Raw genomic sequence first — 22644 nt, 5'->3', positions numbered from 1 at the left:
TAAAAATAAATATAAACATAAATATAAAATAGTATTGTAAATGTAAATTCCTATCTATAAAGCATTATAGGAGAGCGTGGTCGTAAGGGACCATCATGTGTTTGTACAAAGACTAAAACCGCATTCCTATTAATAAACAATGAGATGAATGTATAATTGCCTGCTTGGCGCAGCTTATGGGTTTCACTTTATTAAAACGCGTTTTGTTATTTCTCAGATTTCAGGTAAGGCCACCGTACTGCGCTGCGTATGACGTCATGAGCACAAACAAGCAGAACACCACATACAGGAGACTGTAAAGAAGAAGAAGCTCACGTTAGCTCGGTTACATGCTTTAGTTCACACGAATGTACTGCGCTAAAGAGCCCTCTCTCGTGGAGTCCGTCAACACGAGTGTAAATAGATCAACACGTTGCTCGACTATGGTTTATTTAAGTCGTAGTTGTGTGCGGTTTGTTGACAGTGTGACGCCGTTAACGTCGATTAGCATACGGATGCTACCGTTAAACTAAGGAGTCCCATCAGCATCAGCTAGCTGGCTGCTAGGTGACCATCTGCAGCGACATGAAGGTGATCCGTGTCAGTCATTAGCTCATCGTTAGTGCCTTTTAACGGGTATAATTAAATTAATATATCTGTGTATTGCTCAATACCTGAAATACCCACAACAACAAGTGGGTGTGTAGCGATGGTGCACAGTGGAAACAACCTGGGTTAGCATCTCCCAAGAGTCTTTTCCTCACACGGATCTCAGACTGAGGTCAAGCTTTAATTTTGAAATTCTCCATCAGAATGTCCTGATACTGTCTGAGTGATACTCTGAGGTGGTCTACTATTATTCTGAAGTGGAATTAATCTGTGATAGTGAACAGTTTCCTTTTAATTCTAATCTGAATTTAGAGTGAAGATAGCCCATACATGAGATTTTTAAAGGGCTTTAATTTTGAAAATCTACATCAGAATGTCCTGATACTATCTGAGTGATACTCTGAGGTGGTCTACTATTATTCTGAAGTGAAATTAATCTGTGATAGTGAACAGTTTCCTTACATCAATTCTATCTATCTACTGTAATTTAGAAGTCAGATCAGTCTTTGGAAATGTATTCTTTAATATTAAGTTTGTCTAAGTATCTACACAATTGGAATAATATTTTTCTCTGAACTACATTTTGGAGGCGGTTTGTTTTTCTTTTAAATTATCATTAATTTAATTTAGTATTTCATATGTATTCATTTTATATGTTTAATTATTCATTCATTAATTTATTTATCATCGACAGACTGACTGACCTCTTGAATGAATCTGAATGGCCCATCACGTTCATCAGAACCTTGCTTTTATTTTGATGTCCTATACTCTCTTACCGTCCTACACGCTGAAGTCAGTTCCTACACGCTCTTACCGTAATGCCTAGGATACTGGCTTGACTGTGTTTTTCGAAGTGGAGGCTGGTTTGACCGCAGTGAACTCCCATTATAAGACAAGGGACCCTGGACAGTCTCATCATGTCGGACCTGGACACGCTCATTGTGACTTTCCAGACCCAGCTCTCGGATGTGATGGAGACCGTGGTGAAGACGGCCATGTATGAGGTCACCAGGTTGGTGGAGGACGGCTTCTTGGAGGAGATGCAGCGCAGGAACCAGGAGGTGGAGACACTGAGGATGCAGCTGCAGTGGGCTGAGAGGAAATTAAGTAACCAAGGGGGTAAAGAAGAAGGAGGAAGGCAAATTGGGAGGTGTGTCGACTGTGCCAAGGATGGTGTGGAGCTGTCCAGTGACGCTGCAGAAGAAGAAAGGTCCAAAGAACAGCAGGATGGTAAGAACAAACAGAGAGATATTCATATACAAGACAATCTGTATTATGTTCGGACAAAAATTGGGGAAAGGGCTTTTGCATATTCTTTGCTCCAAAATGACCTAAAAATCAAGGAGCTGGTATCATTAAATATTTTTTAATCTAAAATGAAGGCTTTAGAAGCAGACTCTATGGCATGCCAATGTTTATAGCCCCCTTGTTGTACAGCTGACTCCCAGAAAAGTTCCTTTTTGTCCCCCCATTTGTCTTTAGATAGTTCTCTTTTAATGCAAATTTCAGTGCTTTTAGTGTTTGTGAATTGTATTTTATCTCTATTTGTGTCTGTGTCTGTAACTTTGTGTTCTTGCTGCTGACCATCTTGGCCAGGTCTCGCTTGGAAAAGAGGTTCTTAATCTCAATGGGACTAACCTGGCTAAATAAAGGTTAAATAAAATAATACAAATAAAATGCTATATTACTTCAGTACTCCTTTTTTTTCAGACATTTTGGGGTGCTGTGGCGTGAAAGAAGAGGGCGACTCTCTGGAAAGGTGGACAATAAGCCTCGCACAGGAAGTCACACCAGAGTCATCACAGGCAGCAGACAATCCTACATCCACTCTCAGCCCTGAGGGGAAGTCACAGGTTAGTCACAGGACTATCTCAGAGCAGAAATAGGCTGCGGTCGAAAAGCCTTTTTTGCTAAGGAAGCTTCCTAACGGAGTGAAATGACCCAGAAGTATCGTAAGTATAGTAGCAGCCATGATGAGAGCTGTTTGAATTCTCTAAATGCTAAGGAAAGATGCTTCAATGCTTCCTTTCTTATCTTCTTTACCATAGGATACACTGGGCCATCCTTTACCAAAGGAAAGGAGATAATGTCGTCCCACAATTCCTTGCAGCCGCAACACTTAAAGCAACGCACCATTCGGCCATTCATGAAAATAAACTATATATGTCCATCTTGCATAGATTTACCAATTGTTTTCAACAGTCATATACTAATTGGGATTCATTTTGATAAATATGAGTGGACAGTGACAATCATTTAGTTTCACTTTATTTCTAACTTTCTAATTTATTTCAAACAAGTAACAAATAAGTAAAAAAAACAAAACAAGAATAAAATGAACAGTAAACATATAACAAACAAATAATCAACATAAATTAATATTACGTCCGAAAAGGAGTAGGAAGAAGTATGTTAGTATAGTATATTAGTATTACATTTAATGGGTCTACTCCTTCACCATAACTCAAACATTAACTCGATATTTAACATATAACCTTTTGTGACTCGTAGCCTATAGGCTATTCCTTTTTTTATTTCAATTCCAACCTTAGAAATGAAGTAATATTATTCACCGGTTGTCCATGTTAGGTCAGATAATCCTTTATTATATGTTGATGTAAAGTGTTACAGCAGCAGAAGGACCTGCGGTATATCTCTTTCACACACCGCAGGTGAAGCAGCCTGTCACTGAAAGACCTATTTAAGAACGCACGGGGCGCCTTTTGTAGTCCGTCTTCGGAACATTGTAGTTTCACCACGGCACATCTGCCGCCGTCGCATCATAATTACGGAGCCTAGTGTAAGTGCAGACGGATTCTCTCAACACCACAGTTGTCTTTTCCTAAGTCCTTATGAATTCTCCTTCACATCTTTCCTTGACCTCGTGACATTTTCAATCGAGGTCAAGGAAAAGTAGTTAGAAAAAGACATTCGGACGTAATTTTTTTTTAACTTTTCGACCGTAGCCTTACTCTCAGCGATGCTAGATCAGGGTTGTTCTCAGAGGCTTTATGTATGCATATCTTCTCTGACAGGAAAATTCTGCACACAGCATCCAACTAACAAATCAAAATGTAAGAACCATATTCTCTTATGTGTTCCCTGTGCCGTTCAGACAGCAGCAGAAGAAGAAGATGTGTTGCCAGCTGTGGATGTGAAGGAAGAAGAAGCGAATAAGCCGTCTTGTTCTTCCGTGCATTGGAGTGGTCCTCTTGATGGTGAGTGTGTTGTTGTGTCACCAAGGTCCATTGTTTTCTTTGCATAATAAGTGTGAACATCTATATGTATATTGTGAATACACATAATATCTTACATATGACACATTTGATACTACTGCGATCACTACTACTATAAAAAGGATTTACCAACGTGTAAAGGTGTGTATCAGTTTGTTATTAGTATTAATTGAATAATTGACCATGTGGCTTAAAGAGCTAATGAGCATCTTTATTGTTGTTGTTGATTTTGCCTGGGTGACCGTGTTAGCTGTGGCAGCAACCAACTTGCTTGTTTGGTTGAAGTCATTAATATAACCTCTGTTTCTATTAATTTTTCTAGGTGAAACAGGACCTGAATCCTGCAGCGCTACTGAGATGACTGAGACACATCTGAAACCGACTCCAGAGAACGATGAGGAATTATTGAGGGATGTTATTAAGCAAGACCCTCAGATCTCTGCCGCATATGTCTTTACCGAAGACCAGGAGGAAATGCACATGGCCACAGATCCGTCTTTAGAGGTGGACAGCGGTTGGGCTGGCCTGACTGTCACAATAGCTGGAATGCTGCAGAATCACAGACTTGAAACAGAGAGTGATCCAGACAAAACTAGAGGTCTTTTAAAGCAAACAGAACATGAGCTGTCCAACTCTGTCACAACAGACGTTGATGTTCCGGTTACTCCGGGAAGAGGTCAGATTTCAGCCTCGGCGTCCCCTGACGCAAGACTGCAGAACAGCGATGGGTTGGGTGTGACCGTCAAGCAGGAGGTTATTGTCGATTCTGACGGCTGCATGGAAAGCAAGCCTAAAGAAAAGAAAATGACAAAGTCCGGGATGGGGTCTTTCTCACGTTCAGTAAGACAGCACAGATTGAGTTCAGAAGCACTCAAGCAGAACCACATTTCCCACAAAGCCACCGTGCAGGAGGTGATGAAGCTGCATTCTAAAGCGGGTTCAGGTCACAGACTGCAAGCTGCCATACAGCACCTCCACAGACCGATGAAAAAGCCCCCTCACACACAGTCAAACAGTACCGCCGCAGCACCATCCACAATCCACGCTCACGTCGTAAATTTAAATCCCCTCAACAGAACTCCCTCCACGTCTAAAGCCGCTCCTCCTCCTCCGCCGCTCTCAGTCCAGCGAGGTCACCTGGGCGACAAACAAGCCGCAGCACATAACCGAACCGGAGCCCCGTGGGTCAGCGTCAAAACGCACCAGTGCGCAAACTCCCATCTCAGCAACCCCGTGCCCCATCCAGACTCTCACCTCCACGCCGGTCCCAGGCACCTCCTGCGCTGCGGCCAGTGCGGGAAGTGCTTTCCCCACCCCAGCAACCTCAAGGCCCACCTGCAGACTCACACAGGGGAGCGGCCTTTCTGCTGCTCCCTCTGCGGCCGCAGCTTCACCAAGCTGAGCAACCTCAAGGCCCACCGGCGGGTCCACACCGGAGAGAGACCCTACTGCTGCTTGGCTTGCGGCAAACGCTTCACCCAGAAATGCAACCTGAAGCGCCACCAGAGGATCCATCTGGATGTATGATGACGGACAGCCCAGTGATATAAAAGACAAAGTTTGGTGTGTTTTTTTCTTTTAGATTACATTGCTACAGTGTTTTCCCTTCGCAATGTCTGAGATTGCAGAAATGCTTCTTGTGTACTCGTCTCTTGAAGTGATTGTCCCAAGTTCTCCCGTGCATTCCAGAGCCCTGTTTCAGAAAGCGTGATTAGTGGAAACTCTGAGTTAGTTAAAGATCCCATATTGTAAAAAGTGAGATTTTAATGTCTTTTATATTATAAAGCAGGTTTAAGTGCTATATAAATACTGTTAAACTATCAAAACGCTCAATATACGGAGAATACACACAGCTCATATTCAGAAATTGCGCGTTTGAAACAAGCCGTTAGGATTTCTGTCCATTTGTGATGTCACAAATATACAATATTTAAACCATTTCACAGTTTTAAACGTAAACATACTAAATGTGTCCCAGTTAATTTCCTGTTGCAGTGCATGTGAATAACATCAGCTGACAGGAAGTAAACATGGACCCAAACTGTTGCCTAGCAACGCAATTCCGTTGCAATTCCATTGAAATGCACTAAAACTGAGCGTGTCAGACTGAGGGTAAATACAGGGATATTCAGGCAGACAGTATGAGGAAAATAAAGTTTTTTTTGAATATTACAGCATGTAAACATGTTCTAGTAGAAACACAAAATACAAGTATGAACCTGAAAATGAGCACGATATGGGACCTTTAAGCCTAAAATGAGGTAAATTTGGGATTTTCAGTTCCAGAAAGAGAGCTAATTTAAACCCTGGGTCAGTTACCATGGTAACTGAATATGTGAACCTAATCTGCTCGCTTGCAGGTTTTCATCAACAAACCCTGAGTTTCTCTCAGGCCCTGTTCAGACCTGGCATTAACATGCGTCCTGAGTGATCTGAACACAAGTGGACAGCTTTAAGTACGTCTGTTCACACGCGGTATTAGAATGCGTCTCCACATGCGTTTCCAGTGACCATTTGTGACCCGATCTCACTTCCCCGCTCTATATGCAAATAAACACGTAGTAAACACATTGCTAATACAGCATATATATATTACATGAATGTCAGTAGTAATATCCTACGTATTCGTGAGTTCGGGTACATTTTTATTAACATCAAAATATACGATTATTGCGTCACGGCGCAACAGCGGGGTACAGAGCTTCAGAGAGCCGGGGACGAGAGCGAGCGAGGGGGGGTCAGCTCCGTGCAAAGCACCTGAACTAAAACACCGACACACCTCAGACAGTATGATAATAATGCATTTTGCGTGCCTAGTCAGATAGTCTGTATATATGTAGCATATAGATAAGATGTATTTTAATAACGCTCATTTCTGCCTGTGTTTTCACCTGAAGAGTGCAGAGACCCGCGGAATAGTTAAGTCCTTAATGTGGCCCCGGACACATTCGTGTACACACTGCTAAAAAGAATGTGGCCATATGTAACCCGGACCACCTCTGAATGCGTCCTCAGTGCGTCTTGATTGCGTTCACACCTGTACTGAGAGCTGTCCACTTGTGATCGGATCAGGTTAATGCCAGGTCTGAACAGGGCCTCTGTCTCCTCCCTCTTAAAGAGACAGACACGCTGCATTATTTCCTCATTCATTCAGTCCATATCAAAAGCGCATTAATTAGCGCAGGTTCATGTCAGAATTTAAAGATATTAGTTTCTTCAATTTCACGAAGACTGCTGTAAACTGCACCTCCTGAAGAACTCACGGCACTTAGATGAAAAAATTGTGATAGGGTAGCACATCCCAGATTTCACGCGTAAGGCGTATGTCTATTGTGATGTGAGCCTTTTAAATAATTGACAAGACTATTAAATACTTGACAAATTCCCCTTTAAGGTAGATTTTGAACAGTCCGTATCGAAGCACATTAATTAGCGGAGGTTCATGTCAGAATTTAAAGATATTGGTTTGTTACTCAGGAGTATCTACAGTTAACGCTTTTATGCACTGTCAGTCAGTTCCTTGGACATTCAAATACTACACAGCTTCAAGTCCCCCTCAATTCAGAATAAAACCTTTGCATGTCTTTCTTTTTGCGCAGTTCATTTTCAAAACATTGTGACTGAGACAGCTGTCAGTTTCCACTTTAATGTTTATTGCACATAATCTCAGTTTAAATATTAAAAATCAGTATGAAGCTTAGACATATAGAATCAATGAATAATAATCTCTATCACTCATCATGCGATTGACCGCACTGATGGAGCATAATTCCTATAATATTGTAGATTATACGTTAATAATTCAGAATGAGCAGGATGGTGGTGCAGCTGCAGAAAGTGAGTTTTTTTGTTTTTGTTTTAAATAGGCTGCTTATGTTCTGAATTTAAGTGTTACAACAGCATTTCAGTCACTGTCTTTAAATTTGTTGAAGTGACCACAAAGTCACTGAATGCTGTTGAGCCAAGAACCAAATCAATGTCTATTTGATTTTTAATTTGACTCTATTTTAACCTTTAAATCACCAAACACATTATTACTGGATCAGATTCTGAGATAACAATCATATCTCTATGTTTAGAGATATTTCTTTAAATCTTCAACTATATGTTTCATCTTCAGTTGCTGGCTCCTGTGTTTTGTCCCCGTCAGATTAAAGCTGAACAAATATATTTAAAATGTAATGTAGGCTGCAGCCTAGTACACAGTCACATTCCACCACTTTATCTTCCATTAAGGAAATGTCAGTCTGATGAATTAATGGACAACACAGAATAAAACTTATGTATATTATTGACACTTTTCCCTGCTCTGACTTTTTTTTAAAGATAAATGTGCACAGTCAGCATATACAGTACATGCATTAAAATCTCTACATCCACTGGATTAAAACGGAGGCTCTGCCTCTGTTGCCATGGTGAATCGTAGTATCAGAGCTCCACTGTTGATGGCTTTTTTTTGTTCAGGTTCAACCTACTCCGAGTTGATTGAACTGAATTTGTGAAATCTGCTTTCTGAAACGGGGCCCAGAGCGGTTCATCTAGTAACTTGTTGTATTGTTATTAAAAGGACGAAAAGCAGCGTGTTGTGAATCATGCACAGAGATAGGTCAATTGTCACTTGGTCAATAAATATTTATTCTGTGAATACAAGTCAAACAAATTCTTCTGTTATATCAATTGCATAAACACATTCACTGTATATCTGACCATGGATCAGGGTCCGTATTTATCAACCAATTATGTGAAAGATAAAAGTAAAAATGGTTCTCTTTTACCCAAACTCACAAACTTGAATGTAAAAGTCACTTTCAAAATAAGTTGAAAATACTTTTCTAAAATGTAATAGAGCTCCAGAGGTCTCTTACGTTGGATAAGAGTAGATGCTAGACGGATGCAGTACAGAAACAGGTGAGCACACACCTATTGTATATGACTAATAATTAATTAAAACATTTCATAGGATGTTCCACCACTTTTCAGTTTGTTTTCATGTGGTTGTCTTTTTGTTTCCATTTTCACCATTTTTTTGTGCAGAAGTAAATCCTGTTATTGAATGGCTATTCCTTTTTTTCTGATTCATGTTTTATTTAATTGATTTTACAATCTAAACAAATATGCTGATTATTTAACCCCCTGGGTTAAGGCTGTATCAAGTTCAGTTTTAGAGCTGTGTCATGCTAGCTTGTCGGGAAGGAGGCTTAATAACACTCCAAAGTTAGGGTACATTTTGGCGAGGAAAAACTGGCATGGTCCTTGACCTCTGACCTTGAGATATGTAAATGAAAATGTTCTATGGGTACCCTCAAGCCTCCCCTTCACAGACATGCCCACTTTATGATAATCACATACAGGTTTTGGGCAAAAACCATGCAGTCTTTTTGGGTGCAGTATAAATGTGTTATTTTTATCTATTCTAAAATAGTGTGTTTGAATATGTCTACATACTGGGGTCCATAAACAGTCCTGGAATTACATAAATTGGGTATCATTGTAAAGCTGAGACTCTTGTGGATCCAATGAGCTCAATAGTATTCATGTGTGATGATGTTAGTCCCCATAGTGGCCATTTCATTGTAGTGAGACCATTTTTTAAGAAATTTGACCTCACTGTATAAAATGACCTGTGGTGACCTCTAGGATAATCACAACCTCATGAAACTTTACAACAACAAACTACAGACCTAGAGCATTCAGAGGATGGATGGCTTTCCTAGGTATATTGACAATAAGGGGGTTTCTGAGCAGTTTCCAGAACAGAAGTACTCGCCATCCAATCGCTGAAAAATGCAATTCTTGCAGAAATCTCCTAATGTCAAAAGTTGTTGATACCAAATCACAGCATGGATTTTTCTCTGGTGTTCCTCAAGTTCTTGTTGTCTTAATGTGGTAATTTGGAGGGATTATTGGTAAATTTTTTATCAATTCTCGAGTGGTATAAAATGGTTAAATTTAGCACCAAATCTTTGAAACAAATGGTATTAACCCAAAACTTGCTGTAACAACTTATGAGACATAAGTGAGCATGGGAATGGACATCATATACTTCTATCATGATGTTCTAAGCCCTTATACACTTTCACAGTTTATTTTAACTATATTCATTAATTAATTAATGTTATTTCTGATTTATGACTAGAACAACTTGACACACAGTGCTGAGCTGCATCTCAGATTAATCTTCAGGTTCCCAGCTTTCAGATGATGTACACCACTTCTATGTGACATCTACTGCTGACCTGCTATCTCCCCCTAAAGACCCCCTGTACCTCCCTAAAAGAGACAAAAACAGGTTTATTGGATTAGATAAAAAAAAGACAAAAAAAACAAAGAAAACCTACCCACAATGGCCACTGATTGGCTCCTCCTGCTCTGAGCGTACATGTCATTAATCTTGTGAACTCTTAAAGATTACTCCTACACTTAGCTGTGAGTAGGAGTAAGTAGCTTGATAAATGGGTCTAATTCCTCACACTCAGCCCAAGAACTTTGTTTGTTGGCTCTTAGGTGTGATCCCCAAAAAGTTGGAGCCCAGGTCACGTGACTAGTGTAGAATTCACCACGGGCCACAAAACTTCAAATGTTTTTTTCCTCCAATTGAAGATCTGAGGGCTCTTCTTACAACCTGAGTATAGGATTTGTTTCTGCGAAGACTCCTGTAAACTGCACCTTCTGAAGAACTCACAGCACTTAGATGATACAAATGTGATAGGGTAGCACATCCCAGATTTCACGCGTAAGGCGTATCTCTATTGTGATGTGAGCCTTTTAAATAATTGATAAGAGTATTAAATAATTGACAAATTTCCCTTTAAGGTACATTTTGAACGGATAAAAAAATGTGAGATTAATTTGCGATTAATCGCGATTAACTATGGACAATCATGCGATCAATCACACTTTTATGCTTATTGGACTTTGGGTGTATACCACTCCACCGTGAATCCCATTGTTGAAGCGCAACATCCTTTACCAAAGCACTTAGATGATGTCTCATGAGTGATGACTGAATTTCTGACTGATGAAAATAATTGTTGATTAAATACAGCTCTGTTGGCAGAGTTTAAAAAAAAAAAAAAAAAGTCCCTCACTGTCAATTTTTACAGCAATGCTGTAGTACCTTGATTGACCACTTGGTGTCAGCCTTTCACCTAACATTGTGCAAATATCAGGACCACATAGCAGAGATTGTCGGATGATAGTAGGCCTCTTGTCTGGCTGCTAATGTATTAATGGAATAAAGAATAGAGTACTGTTAAAGAAAACCATTCCATCAGAGTAACAATTCATAGTGACAAGTGTCTGTAGACCCTGTTTTAGTTGATCTCTGCCCAAGCCTGTGTGTGTGTGTGTGTGTGTGTGTGCGTGTGTGCATTACATATCTCATGTTCAGGATTAAGCTTGATTTGTTGTATCTGTATTTGGAGTCGGTGCAGCACTGTGCAGGTGGTACAACCGATAACATTTTAATCTTATTTTCAAGGTGAGGAAAAAGCTAGCAGAGGCTAAACTCTCTCTCTCTGTGTGTGTGTGTGTGTGTGTGTGAGAGAGAGAGAGGGGGGGATTAAAGCAGCACTTCTGCTGTAGATGATATCTTTTCTTTTTGATGTTTGAACCCAATAACAAGAGAAGTTATCTATGGAGAGCAATTGAGAAATACCTACTTAGCTGAATCTGCAGTGAGCATAATAGATGGGCTGTGTGAGGGGGTTGTGTTGAGAAAGCAGCTTGTTGGTTTTCTCAGTCGAACGCGTGGGAGTGCACAGTATATATAAACACCTTCCTGTACGTTGGCCAACATACACCTTGTGTCTGTGCAAGCTAAAACATGAGCTCCTCTACCAGTATTTGGTGAGCTCATGTGAATCCTTTCCCCTCTAATTGGACCACTGTGATGTCAGCATTTCTTCTGAAGATGTTTAATTACTAAAAAAAAATAAAATAATAACACCCCTCAATGCGCTTTCATTTCCCATTCCTCCTCTTCTCTTTAGCCTCCTCACTCGGTCACATTTCCTGTTTTTTTGGACAGACTCTCCCCTCAGTGAATCGTAAGCCACACCATGGCCTCAGTGTTATGAGGAATAAGAGACTGTGTTTCCGTGTAGAGTGTGTGTGTGGGTCTGTTTGGATTTTCCTTTGGCAATGTCGAAAAAGGCTGCTTCAAGCCAAGCTGCTGTTCAGTTGGATTTGGTTTAAAAAAAAAGAAAAGAAAACGTACTGGAAAAGGTCATTGAGAGAAAGAGAATAAATGGATCTGGACAGTCAGCAGCAGCCGTGACTCTTATTAAAGTGTCTACGAGCAAGATATGAACCCCTACGAGCTTCCTTAGTGTCATACTGCACATGACATCAACTCCAGAGTTATTCATATTTTTTCATATTTTTCTATGTGTGTATTGCAAGGCGAATTGCGGACCTAAATTGACCTCCCGCCACAAGTAGGTCTATCTGCAGGTGCACAGTACTATAGGACATGACCTGATACTTCCTCAAAACAGTACACTGTGGTTAGGCTTAGGCGCCAAAACTACTTGGTTAGGTTTAAAGCAGCAGTAAGCAGTATATTTTTGGCATCATTGGGCAAAAATTCCATAATAACCTTTCAGCATATTGTAATTCAAGTGTTCTGAGAGAAAACTAGACTTCTGCTCCTCCTCACGGCTGTTTTCAGGCTTTAGAAAATCTAGCCCGTGGCGGGAGACTTTGACCAATCACAGGTCATTTCATTGAGAGAGCGTTCCTATTGGCTGTGCTCCGATCATGTGACCGGTACTTGGCGTTCCTTCACCAGATTTTACAATGGCGGCGGCGTCACAAACCTTCTCATTTTACAGCTAAACCGTGCACTACAGGATGATTCTGAAAACATTTGAGGAGAGAAATAGGCATTAACGTAACATAATATTGATTCATATTTGATCAGCGCAGCCTAGTTGGACCGTTTGGTCGGAGTTCGCGAGTGATTGACAGTCGGCGCTCATGGACAGCAGCCGGACAGCAGGTCTCAGATCAGCTCTTACTGGTTGTTTTCCTCCGGTAAGTGAAATTTTGCAGATGCCATTAGGAACACCGGAGGACACAGAGACACATGATTTTTTTCAGGTTACCTGTTTCATGTACTACTGTCACGATACAGCGACCGTTTTATAAAAATAACTTTTTTTTAATCATATTTGCTCCAATCTCACCTATTTCAGCTTTAAGTGCCAAAACTACTTGATTAGGTTGAGGCACCAAAACTGCTTGATTAGGTGCCAAAACTGTTTGATTAGGTTCAGGCACCAAAACTGCTTGGTTAAATTTAGGCGTAAAAACTGCTTCGTTAGGTTTAGGTGCCAAAACTACTTGATGATGTTTAGGAAAAGATCGTGGTTTGGGTTTAAAAACAAAAGTATGTTAATCCTGGAAGTTATCTCAGGGGGGGTGTCAGATCAGAAAATGCAATTTCTGTTTCTAGAGGGATTGGACAAACATCTGATTTTATTGTTTCATTTGGAGGACGTGTTGGAAAATACAGTCTGCTAAATAAGCGTTTATTACAAAGCGAACCGGGAACAGATAACAGCTCTGTGCTGAAGGGCAGCACGGTACTTTCACCCCCCATATCCTCTGCATATGGTAAAATGCAGGTCCATCATGCACATGAAAAACATCTTTTTGATGTAACTATTTGATCTCTTTTTTTATTAAATAACGCTCAAAAATATATTAAATTAAATAGAAATATGGGTTAAAAAAACATCCCCTGTTATCACCAAGTATACCCTCCCTTCAGCGAAAATAAAAATAACAATACCCTAGTAATTTTTGTATGGTCCCTAAAAGACCGAAATGTAGTGCTTGTTAAGTCCTCCACAAGAGCCTCCAGTGTATTCCTTCACAATCAAGACTTGTTTAGGCTTTGCCCTCAGATCTCCCACTGTTTTTTAATATGTTTAAAATTGTAAAGTGTGCAGCTCAGCACCGTCTTGTGGTTTTCATCCACTGCCTTTCATTACAGAGGCCGTTAACGTCCCCCTGAGCCGGGAGAGACAATGAGAAAATGAGAAAAGAAAGAAAGCAGACAGAAGGTGTCAAAGGATAATGCCACTTCGAATAAGAAGGCAAAGAATTACACTTTCTGGATAATTCCCATCTCAAATTCCGGATATCACATGGAATTGTCACCCCGACCTTATATTCTGTTTTTTTTAATTTACGGGGCAATCAGTAGTATTAGCAGTGCATGACTGGACTTGGGAAATAATGTCTTTTCCTACTTCAATTGATAGCTACACTTTAAAAAGAAACTTCTTCTTTTCTCTTCTGTGTCAAATCATTAAGTATTAAATTCAGTGCTTAACAGGCTACGGAGTGCACTGTAGAAGATTTATGCCAAATGTTGCAAGGCTAGTGTGCCTTATTCATAACACCTTCATATTTCATAAAAGCAGCTCAGGCAGAAGAAATTGAACTTTGATGTGTTCTTCATTCTAACTTTTATTCCCATTTGTTGTAAGTCCACTAAATCCATTAAGAGGGGGAGTTAAGTCCTTGAGCTTCACCTTCTTTTTATTGTGTATGAAAGAATTAGTGCAGCTCGGCAGTCGGCACTACTTCCCTTGTTTCTCCCGAGACGAAAAAATGACTGTATTCGCAAACATTTAGACAATACCTACAGTGAGCTCCTCACTTGACCTTTATGCTTCATAAAACTTTTCACAGAGACACGTATCTCAGCGAGGATGTGGAGTCAATGCTGTTGCCAGGTACGATGCCGTCTTTTAGATGCTGCGATTGGTCAGTCAAATTGGTGATGACAATGTATCTATGTGATGTGAAAATGGCCAGTTGGTATGATTGCAGATCTACTATATTTTATAAAGCCTATAGATAATTATAATTATATTATTCATGTGGTTGTGTTTCCCATCATCATCCAATTTTCAAAATCTACACAAAGTGGCTTCAATTAGAGGCATAGTAGTGTTTCGATTCATTAAATGATGAGGGCCCCAGCAGGATATCTTTGTGAGTATTATATCCATATTCAACTAATCTCCCTATTATGAAGCTTTCTTGTTAATGTTTTGATGATAGGCTTTATTATAACCCCTAAACAAATGCTATCTTAGCCACTAAAAACACATTTTTACAAACCTCCATTTCTCCAATTAGTCAGTTGTTGATCTATGATCTATTTTTATTATTACTTATTATTCTACTATCCAGTTGGTTTGAAATATTTGATGTGAACTTATATCCCTTACGTAAAACCTTGTTTTGTTACACAACTAAAGCCATTGTTACTGTATCAAAGCTTTGTTGACAGGATGATTCAACCAACGTTTCCCCTGCTTGATCTGCTCTGTAGCACTTAACACTAGATCACCTTACTGTATCTCTCTCATAGATTGTATATAAGGAGTGGGCGAAGTCACTATGACGTTGCCCATTGGTTTGTGGACTGCTATTTTAAGGCCTCGAGCTCGGCATTTTGGCCGTCACCATCTTGGTTATTTGTAACCAGAAGTGAATCTAGAGGGTGGAGCTAAATACAACCAAACACTGAATAAGACGTTTTTAGGCAACCAAAAAGGTTAACACAGACAACTCCCAGACCGGGCAATGCCGTGGTTGCGACCTGTCAATCACAAAGTAGCGACGCCCTAAAGCATACCCTGTTTTATGGTCTATTTGACTCTGAATGGGACCATAATTTACTAAATGAACATCATGCTGTATTGAAAAAGACTTGAAACTAGCGATTGAGACCATACACTCATGTTTACAATGTTTACTGAGGTAATAAATCAAGTGAGAAGTAGGCTAATTTTCTCATAGATTTGTGCACAATCAGACTTCTTTTTGCAACAACGATTTTCCCCCTGCTGGATATAAGCACTTACGTATTGGCTTCACTTTTCACACCCCAGAGTTGCCCACTGATATAAAGATGGATGATATAACAGCTCCCCAAAAGTGAAGCTAAAACATCTTGTTCGCCACCTGGTGGCTGGCTGCAGTATAGGTCATGAGACATGGGCCAAAGTAAATGTTCAAAGTACACATCAAATTAATATTTCCCAAAGATGGTTTCTAACATTTTAGGTAGTTTTTATCCCGTTAATGTATGTTCAAGTGTTCATTTTTCTTATACATTTGGTTATTTGATGCTATAAAAAGTGTTTTTTTTATTGTCTCGGTGATATGCTGTGTCATGTTTGAATTTATCTTTTATGTACTAGAGAAGCCAAAGATACATTTCCAATAAGGTGGACAATAAAGTCAAAATAAAGTAAAGTAAAAGTAAAAAGTGGGTGAGACAGCATGATTGACATCTGTGATTAACAGCTGCTCTGAGTGAAATAGTCGCGGAGCCGAAGGCTCGGGAATTGTACGAGAGACGAGATGCAACTTTAACTTTCCACAACCGTGACGAGTCTGTGTAATAGAACATGTGTCAATTTGAGACCATGACTTATTGATTTCACATTCAGATTTTGTAATGTTTTCCCTCAAAACCCTGTCCTCACACTCAAATAGCCCCTACTTCCGCTTGGATTTGCTCTACTTCTTCTCAAATGATGTGCTTGCACTCAGATATATTGTTGCTTACACAGATTTCCTGCGCTCCAGCTTCAGCCTTTCTCCTCACACTCAGGCTGCTTCTGTGTACTTGTGAAACACACCTGCAACGAGGCAGGGATCATTTCAGTGGTCAACACTACACCTGGTATTCTTATTGGTTGGAGATTTTTGACAGGGTTATTGCACAAACTAAATCCAAGAGCAGAGCACAAATCTGAGAGCAGACGTTTCATGAGCACACAGAAGCAGCCCGAGTGTGAGGAGATGGACTGAAGCTGGAGAGCAGGAAATCTGTGTAAGCAATAAATTTGAGCAGAAGCAGGGTCAAATCTAAGTGCAAGCAAGGGCTTTTGAGTGCAAGGACAGGGTTTTGAGGGAAAACATTGCAAAATCTGAACGTGAAGTCAACGAGTCATGCTCTCAAATTGAAAGACCAAGCTCTTGAATAAAGATAGGAAAAAAAAGCTCCATAGCTGAAGCCCAGAAACATCCCGATCACAACAAAATAAGAAGAAAAGAGAAAATACAGGCAGAGGGCAGGATCTTTGCAGATACAGACACCGCCACACACTGCTTGTGGGTCATAAGTGATGACAGACTATAATCCCTGCATATTACCTTTAATTATTGTCATGTCAGTATTCCAAGCAATACAAGGAAGCCTTTGTGTATATGACCCCACGTTCCTTGAACAAGAGATTGCCTTGTTTGCAAGGTCTTGAAACGTTCGTTGTTAGACACAAGGTCAACTCATCCTTTTAGCTTTAGTGTTCTCTTCATTCTTTGGTCAATACTGCTGTATAGGTTTGAAGAGGGAACTCTCAGCTAATAACATTTAGTGGCATTCAGGAGAACTCCTGGTGGTAAGATAAAATACATTGTGAATGCGTTCCCTTGACACAAATAAGCACTCCTCTTCTGTACTCAGTGAATGAGATTGAGAGCAGCCACTTGACATTGGGAGTTATTTATGAAAAATGAATTTATTTCTATGTCTCTACACATGTGTGTGTGTGTGTAGAGACAGGGGGGGAGAGAACAAGAGTCAAGCTTACCAGTGGGGTTCGCACTGTCATTGTCAATGGACAGCCATGCACGGCTTTCATCGCTGTGCGTGTGTGTGTGTGTGTGTGTAATAATAGCTGTGCTGGACTCTTTCCCCTGCCAGTCTCACAGTTTGACGCTTGTTTGTCCTTCAAGTCTGGCAGAAGCTTCTGAAATCACATAACCTGTCTTGCTGTGCGTGTAAGTGCACCTACAGTGGACGGACAAAGTAACAGAAAAAAAAAAATACTTTTCCACCTTAAAGTCTAAATATTCGTACTCTGCTCACATAATGACTAAGAATGAATTGTACCAGCAAATTTAAATGCCTTACATGTCTGATTTATTATACACTTCTCCCTTAAGTACCTTTTGGCATGGACCAGAGCAGCACAGGGTCAGGCCAGATCCTTGTTAACAAGGCCTTTGAAATGAATCTGAAGGCCTGCAGTGTTTTTCTCTCAGTAACCTGATTCCATTTTGTCCTTGAATATGTTTGGCGATATGTATATATATATATATATATATATATATATAGTATAAAGTAGAATTTATACTCCGACAATTGCATGAGTGTTGAGATATTATAAAAGGTACATGGCAAGTTTGATGTATTATGGGGGCCCTGGAGCGAAAAACTCCCAAACTGTCCAATCACCTCTGTGCATTATGTATGCATCCTTTACCATAATAACACTACTTTAGGAGCAACAGAAGACAGACGGTGGCTGGTGGCCGATGGGATTTTTCCATTGGATTTTGGATTATTGCAGAAAATAAGCTCTGTGTGAATGCAATGCCCAGAAGTAAAAAGATAACGTTAGAATAAACAAACTACACCACGGTTGCAAGAGGTCTTGTTGAATCCCACAATGTCTATACTACTACACATCCAACCCCAGCCATCCTGTAATTTAGTTTTTTATAAAGCCATCATATATGTTTCTCTTACTTCAAATTAATTGTCTTTGTGCATTAGGCTTGGATACAAGTAGTTTTCCAGTCCCAGCTCTGCCATAAATTGCCACTTTTGAAAGTTCTTTATGTACAGTACTGCTGGAGAGGTTGTGATTTTGTGGACACAAGGCTGTTATTTTGTGACTGACCATTGTTACTCTTTGCTGATGCAATTTCTTCACGTTGTCATGGACACAGTATAGGCCTATTTGTGAAAAGTCAAGACAGTTCGTAACTCCACAGTTTCACTAATCAATTCACGGCAGTTTGGTCATCGCCCATGCACTTTTGCTCTTTTTCTCATGTTGCTTTGTTCCAGACAGTGATTGTCTGTCAATAGTCATTGGCGTTCAACCTAATATAAGTTGGCTGTGTCACTGTCTTTGTATTTGTGAATCTGTTGTGTTTTCATCATGTTGTCCACTATTTGTATTTCATCCCTTGATCTTTCTTGTTTTTCTCTCCTAGTCTTCATTTGTGCCCTCCTTCCCACCTCCCTTGTTTCATACGACCCGTTTTCTCACTCCGTCCTCTTTGACCCTCTCCTTCCCCTGTCATCCACCCACATCACGCCGTTGTTCTGGAAATCCTCGGTGTGAGCAATTATTGCTCGACGCATAGTGTGGGAGGGCTCAACATGTTGATCAATACATTTACTGTCATTGAGTTGAGCGCACACACTTCCTGCGGTGAAACATTTTCAGCCAAGCATAGGATTACTCATGTTGAGCTGGTAGCAGCAGCACTACGAGGATCCGGAACATTGAAAAATGCCACTCTGACTTGTCATTTCCCCTCGTTTAGCTGTAGGCACATACCCACCCACACTCCCCAAAGACAGCGGCTCCTGTCGCCACTGCCATCATGCAGCAGTTTTATTATTCTGTTTAACTACTTTCTGTCTCCTTGTCAAGAAGCTGAAAATGCCACTTGTGTGTCTGCATTTACAAAGCACAGAGTGATTTTTAAATATATTTACACTTATAGAGTGGATTTAATTATTGTCTTTTTTCTCCTTTGCTAGTTCAGTGATTGTTTTTGTGCGTGCGCACAGTATATTTATTTATTCACCTTTTAACAATCCTAACCGGAAACATGATTTTTTCTTCTTTTCTTTGGGCACTAACAATAAAAATCAGCTTTTTTATAAGTGAACACACTTTTTTTTTTTAATTACGAGCCTCTGCAGAGTGGTTGAGATATCCATTTATTGTAGACATTCATCGCTACATAACAGTAGCGATGTCCATGTATGGTTAAAGTACACCTTTAACAAATCGACAACAGTTTATAAGTTTGTATACATCAGACCGGCACATACGGGTACATCGCAAAAAGTCAAGGCCCCGCCCCCTTTTGGGGGATAGAAAACTGAAGATCCCATAGACTTCAAAACAATTTGACGTGTGTTTGAATTGTAATCCTGGAAGGACACCACCTCAAAATGTTTGGTTCTGAAAACCACTATGCACCCTGGGAATGTTTGTGGGCCTAACGTACTTCAACTGTATTGTGTAGAGTGGATTTGGACCCAAAAGTAGAACTCCGACAGAGGTTTGCAAAAGTTCACAAGCAGCTTTATTTGAGAAGTGTGTGGTGAGAGATGATCTGGGGATTGCAGTGCCTGAGCTGAGCTGTCAGCTGGGAAGCAGACTGGCGAGGCGCTGGGCGAGGCAGGCGGAGACAACAAGGGGAGAATGGACCTGAGGAACAGGTAAATACAAAATGATTCAGAGTTCAGGAAAACACAAGGATTGAAACTGACTGAAACTACAGACTGGCTGTAGCGTTAGTATCACGTTGGGGAACTGAACGACCTGGTGAAGACTGGAGTGTAGAGCCAGGGTATTATAATATATACTGCAGGAGCTTGATGAATGGATGGGTCACAGGTGTGCAGGTTGATTGGCAGCAGGATGGAAATGGAGTGCCACGCCTCCGCACACATACACACACACGCACACACACACACACACACACGCGCGCACACACACACACACACACACACGCACACACACACCGACAGAAAGAGAGAGAACAAACGGGACCAAACAGAAAACACAAGGAAGGAGGGAGAGGCACAGCCGAACCATGACAAACCGAGTGCTAGAGACATGTCCCACTGACTTTTATTATTAAAATCTCTCTAAACATTGTCTTATTACTTTACAACTGCCAAAATCCTTAAGAGCCGAGAGGAGCTGACAAAAATGTTGATACATTCATCTGGGTCGCCTTCAGTTATTACCATGTGCTCAGAGCAATAAACTTAACCAGCAGAAGCCGAGTGATTTACAGACTTTCCAGACGGATGGGACATGTCTACAGCCTCCGTCCTTTCCATGCGTCCCATTCATCGTCTATGTAAGCAGCCATGCAATGCCGGTGGCGGCGTGATTTGAGAGACGGACCGTCACGTTGGCCACTCCTCATTTGCATAAAGTTGAGGTCTAGGTCACTTTATGCAAATCAGGGGCATCCGGCGTGATTCACCACCTCTGGAAGCTCCCTAAACTTTTAAACTAACTGTTGTGGATCTAAAATAAAGACAGATTCAGCAAATGCAAGGCTTATTCTCACATAAAATGTTTTCAGAAAAACATTCCAGTGAACTATTTTTGTGATATAAGAGAATAATGTTTCCAAACCAGTCGCCATGTTGGTTCCGATTTGAAAGCTGGGAGCAGCGGCCCACGAGGGAAAGTGTTCGTCAAATCAGGTGCCGAGTGCCTTGTGTCTCGTGGCAGCCCATCAAGCATCCAATTCTGGGAAGCGAGGCGATCCCTCGTGATAAAAAAAATCGCCCCTGTGGACACGTACCATCAGGCTATATACATTCTGTCCCATCGCCTGGTTGTTGGACCCTGATGCTAACCTGACCCGCCAGATGGTTTATTACACAATGAACCATCTGAGAAGCCGTCATTGGAAACTATTTGGAAAAGGGCAGGTACTTCCAAAAAATACTTGGGAGGTGATTGCATTAGCCAAACTTTCGCCGAAGCCAGTCTGGAGAAGAGCGAAAACATCTTTTCCATTGAGAAAAGCTTTCAGTGCCGTTATTTGATCTTCTTTCAATAAAGAAATAAGTTCTGATATACAGTAATTTCTAAATGCTATTGCGCATCTTCGCTAACCTCGCCATTGTTGTTTAGAACGAACAATCGCCTGTCTGTGTTGCGTCACACACACCTAAGCCACGCCCGTAGCTGCCAGTATAGCTCCTCACAGGATGCTGGTTGGTCCGTGATCTGGCTTTCCGGACACAAACGCATTACTTGAAGTCTGACAAGATGGATTTTTGTGTGATATGTGATCCAGTGATTCTCGTGGGGTCTCGTGACATCGTGAGAATCCAGCTGCCGTGCAAGGTCAACCCGTTCTCACTCCCAAGTTGTTAAATACCGCCGTTTGGTGAGTGCCCCTCAGCATTGGAAACCGAGCATTGGCACACTTTAGCAACAGCATGTGACGAACCAGGCATTCAACTAACTCCAATGTAAACCCACCCGCAGAGTTATTCGACGGTCGGAACAAGTGACATAGTATTATGCGGACGGAAGGGTGGTGGATGGGTCAAACAAACACAAGACTTTTAACCAGGAGACCGGTGTTCGTGTCCCGTGTGAAACTAAAAGTAACATTGACTTATTTTGTCACGTCAGTCTCTAGTCACGTGACTTGTCGGTATCGTCAGTCCCTTGAGTCATGTGAGTTGTTAGTCACTTGAGTTGTTAGTATCGTCAGCTCTGTGAGTTGCTAGTCAGTGAAGTTAACGTAAACCATGACCGTTTCCTAACCCTAACCCTAACCCTAACCCTAACCCTAACCACTTAAGTGGTTGTGTTGCCTAAACCTAAATTCCTGTGAAAAGGGAAGTTTATTTTGAAAGGGCACTAGGCATGTAATGAGCATATATTGACATGCTGTCCCCGGTCCGTCCAAAAGTAACGCAAGAGGGTTAACCCGTGTAATGGTCTCCGATGCCGAGGGGCACTGACCAAGCAGCGGTATTTGACGAGTTGGAAGTGAGAATGTGTTGGCAAGGTAAGCCTTATGCAGCCTGAGAGAAGAACTGCAGGACTTACTTAGGGCTGAAAAAGGAACCCACCTCTCTGCATTATTAGTATTCTCCTAAAATGATGCAAGAATTGAGCATCAATGAAATCAGCAAAGCACATCAATCCTTGTGGAAAACACAGAAAAGATGACACACGATCAGGTGTTTATTAATGAAAGTGAAAGA

The 22644-nt window shown here is 40.9% G+C and overlaps 1 protein-coding gene across 4 annotated transcripts; it reads left to right on the top strand.

Annotated features, from left to right (window-relative positions):
- The first annotated feature begins 255 nt into the window (after positions 1–255).
- Positions 256–5391, top strand: si:ch73-109d9.3 (zinc finger protein 235). 4 transcript variants are annotated; one of them, XM_037763449.1, is made up of 5 exons: positions 256–570; positions 1283–1821; positions 2302–2444; positions 3707–3809; positions 4150–5391. In XM_037763449.1, the coding sequence occupies exons 2-5, from the start codon at positions 1509–1511 to the stop codon at positions 5352–5354; spliced, it is 1764 nt and encodes a 587-aa protein (XP_037619377.1). In that variant the 5' UTR covers positions 256–570; positions 1283–1508; the 3' UTR covers positions 5355–5391. The 4 variants fall into 4 exon arrangements, with proteins under 4 accessions (XP_037619377.1, XP_037619378.1, XP_037619376.1 ...); XM_037763450.1 differs by having other exon boundaries at positions 256–615; XM_037763448.1 differs by having other exon boundaries at positions 256–760.
- Positions 5392–22644: the final 17253 nt, after the last annotated feature.

This window comes from Sebastes umbrosus, chromosome 3, assembly GCF_015220745.1.
Source record: "Sebastes umbrosus isolate fSebUmb1 chromosome 3, fSebUmb1.pri, whole genome shotgun sequence".
Taxonomy (NCBI): Eukaryota; Metazoa; Chordata; class Actinopteri; order Perciformes; family Sebastidae; genus Sebastes; species Sebastes umbrosus.
The sequence above is the reverse complement of the archived record's forward strand: the minus strand, read 5'-3'. Positions and strand labels throughout refer to the sequence as shown.

What these genes read in the sequence shown, in the direction of transcription:
- si:ch73-109d9.3 (XM_037763449.1), top strand. Translation starts at nt 1,509, where the DNA reads ATGTCGGACCTGGACACGCTCATTGTGACTTTCCAGACCCAGCTCTCG. An exon ending in GTCCAAAGAACAGCAGGATG is followed by an intron (nt 1,822 to 2,301) that starts GTAAGAACAAAC and finishes CTTTTTTTTCAG; the next exon opens with ACATTTTGGGGTGCTGTGGC. An exon ending in GCCCTGAGGGGAAGTCACAG is followed by an intron (nt 2,445 to 3,706) that starts GTTAGTCACAGG and finishes TGTGCCGTTCAG; the next exon opens with ACAGCAGCAGAAGAAGAAGA.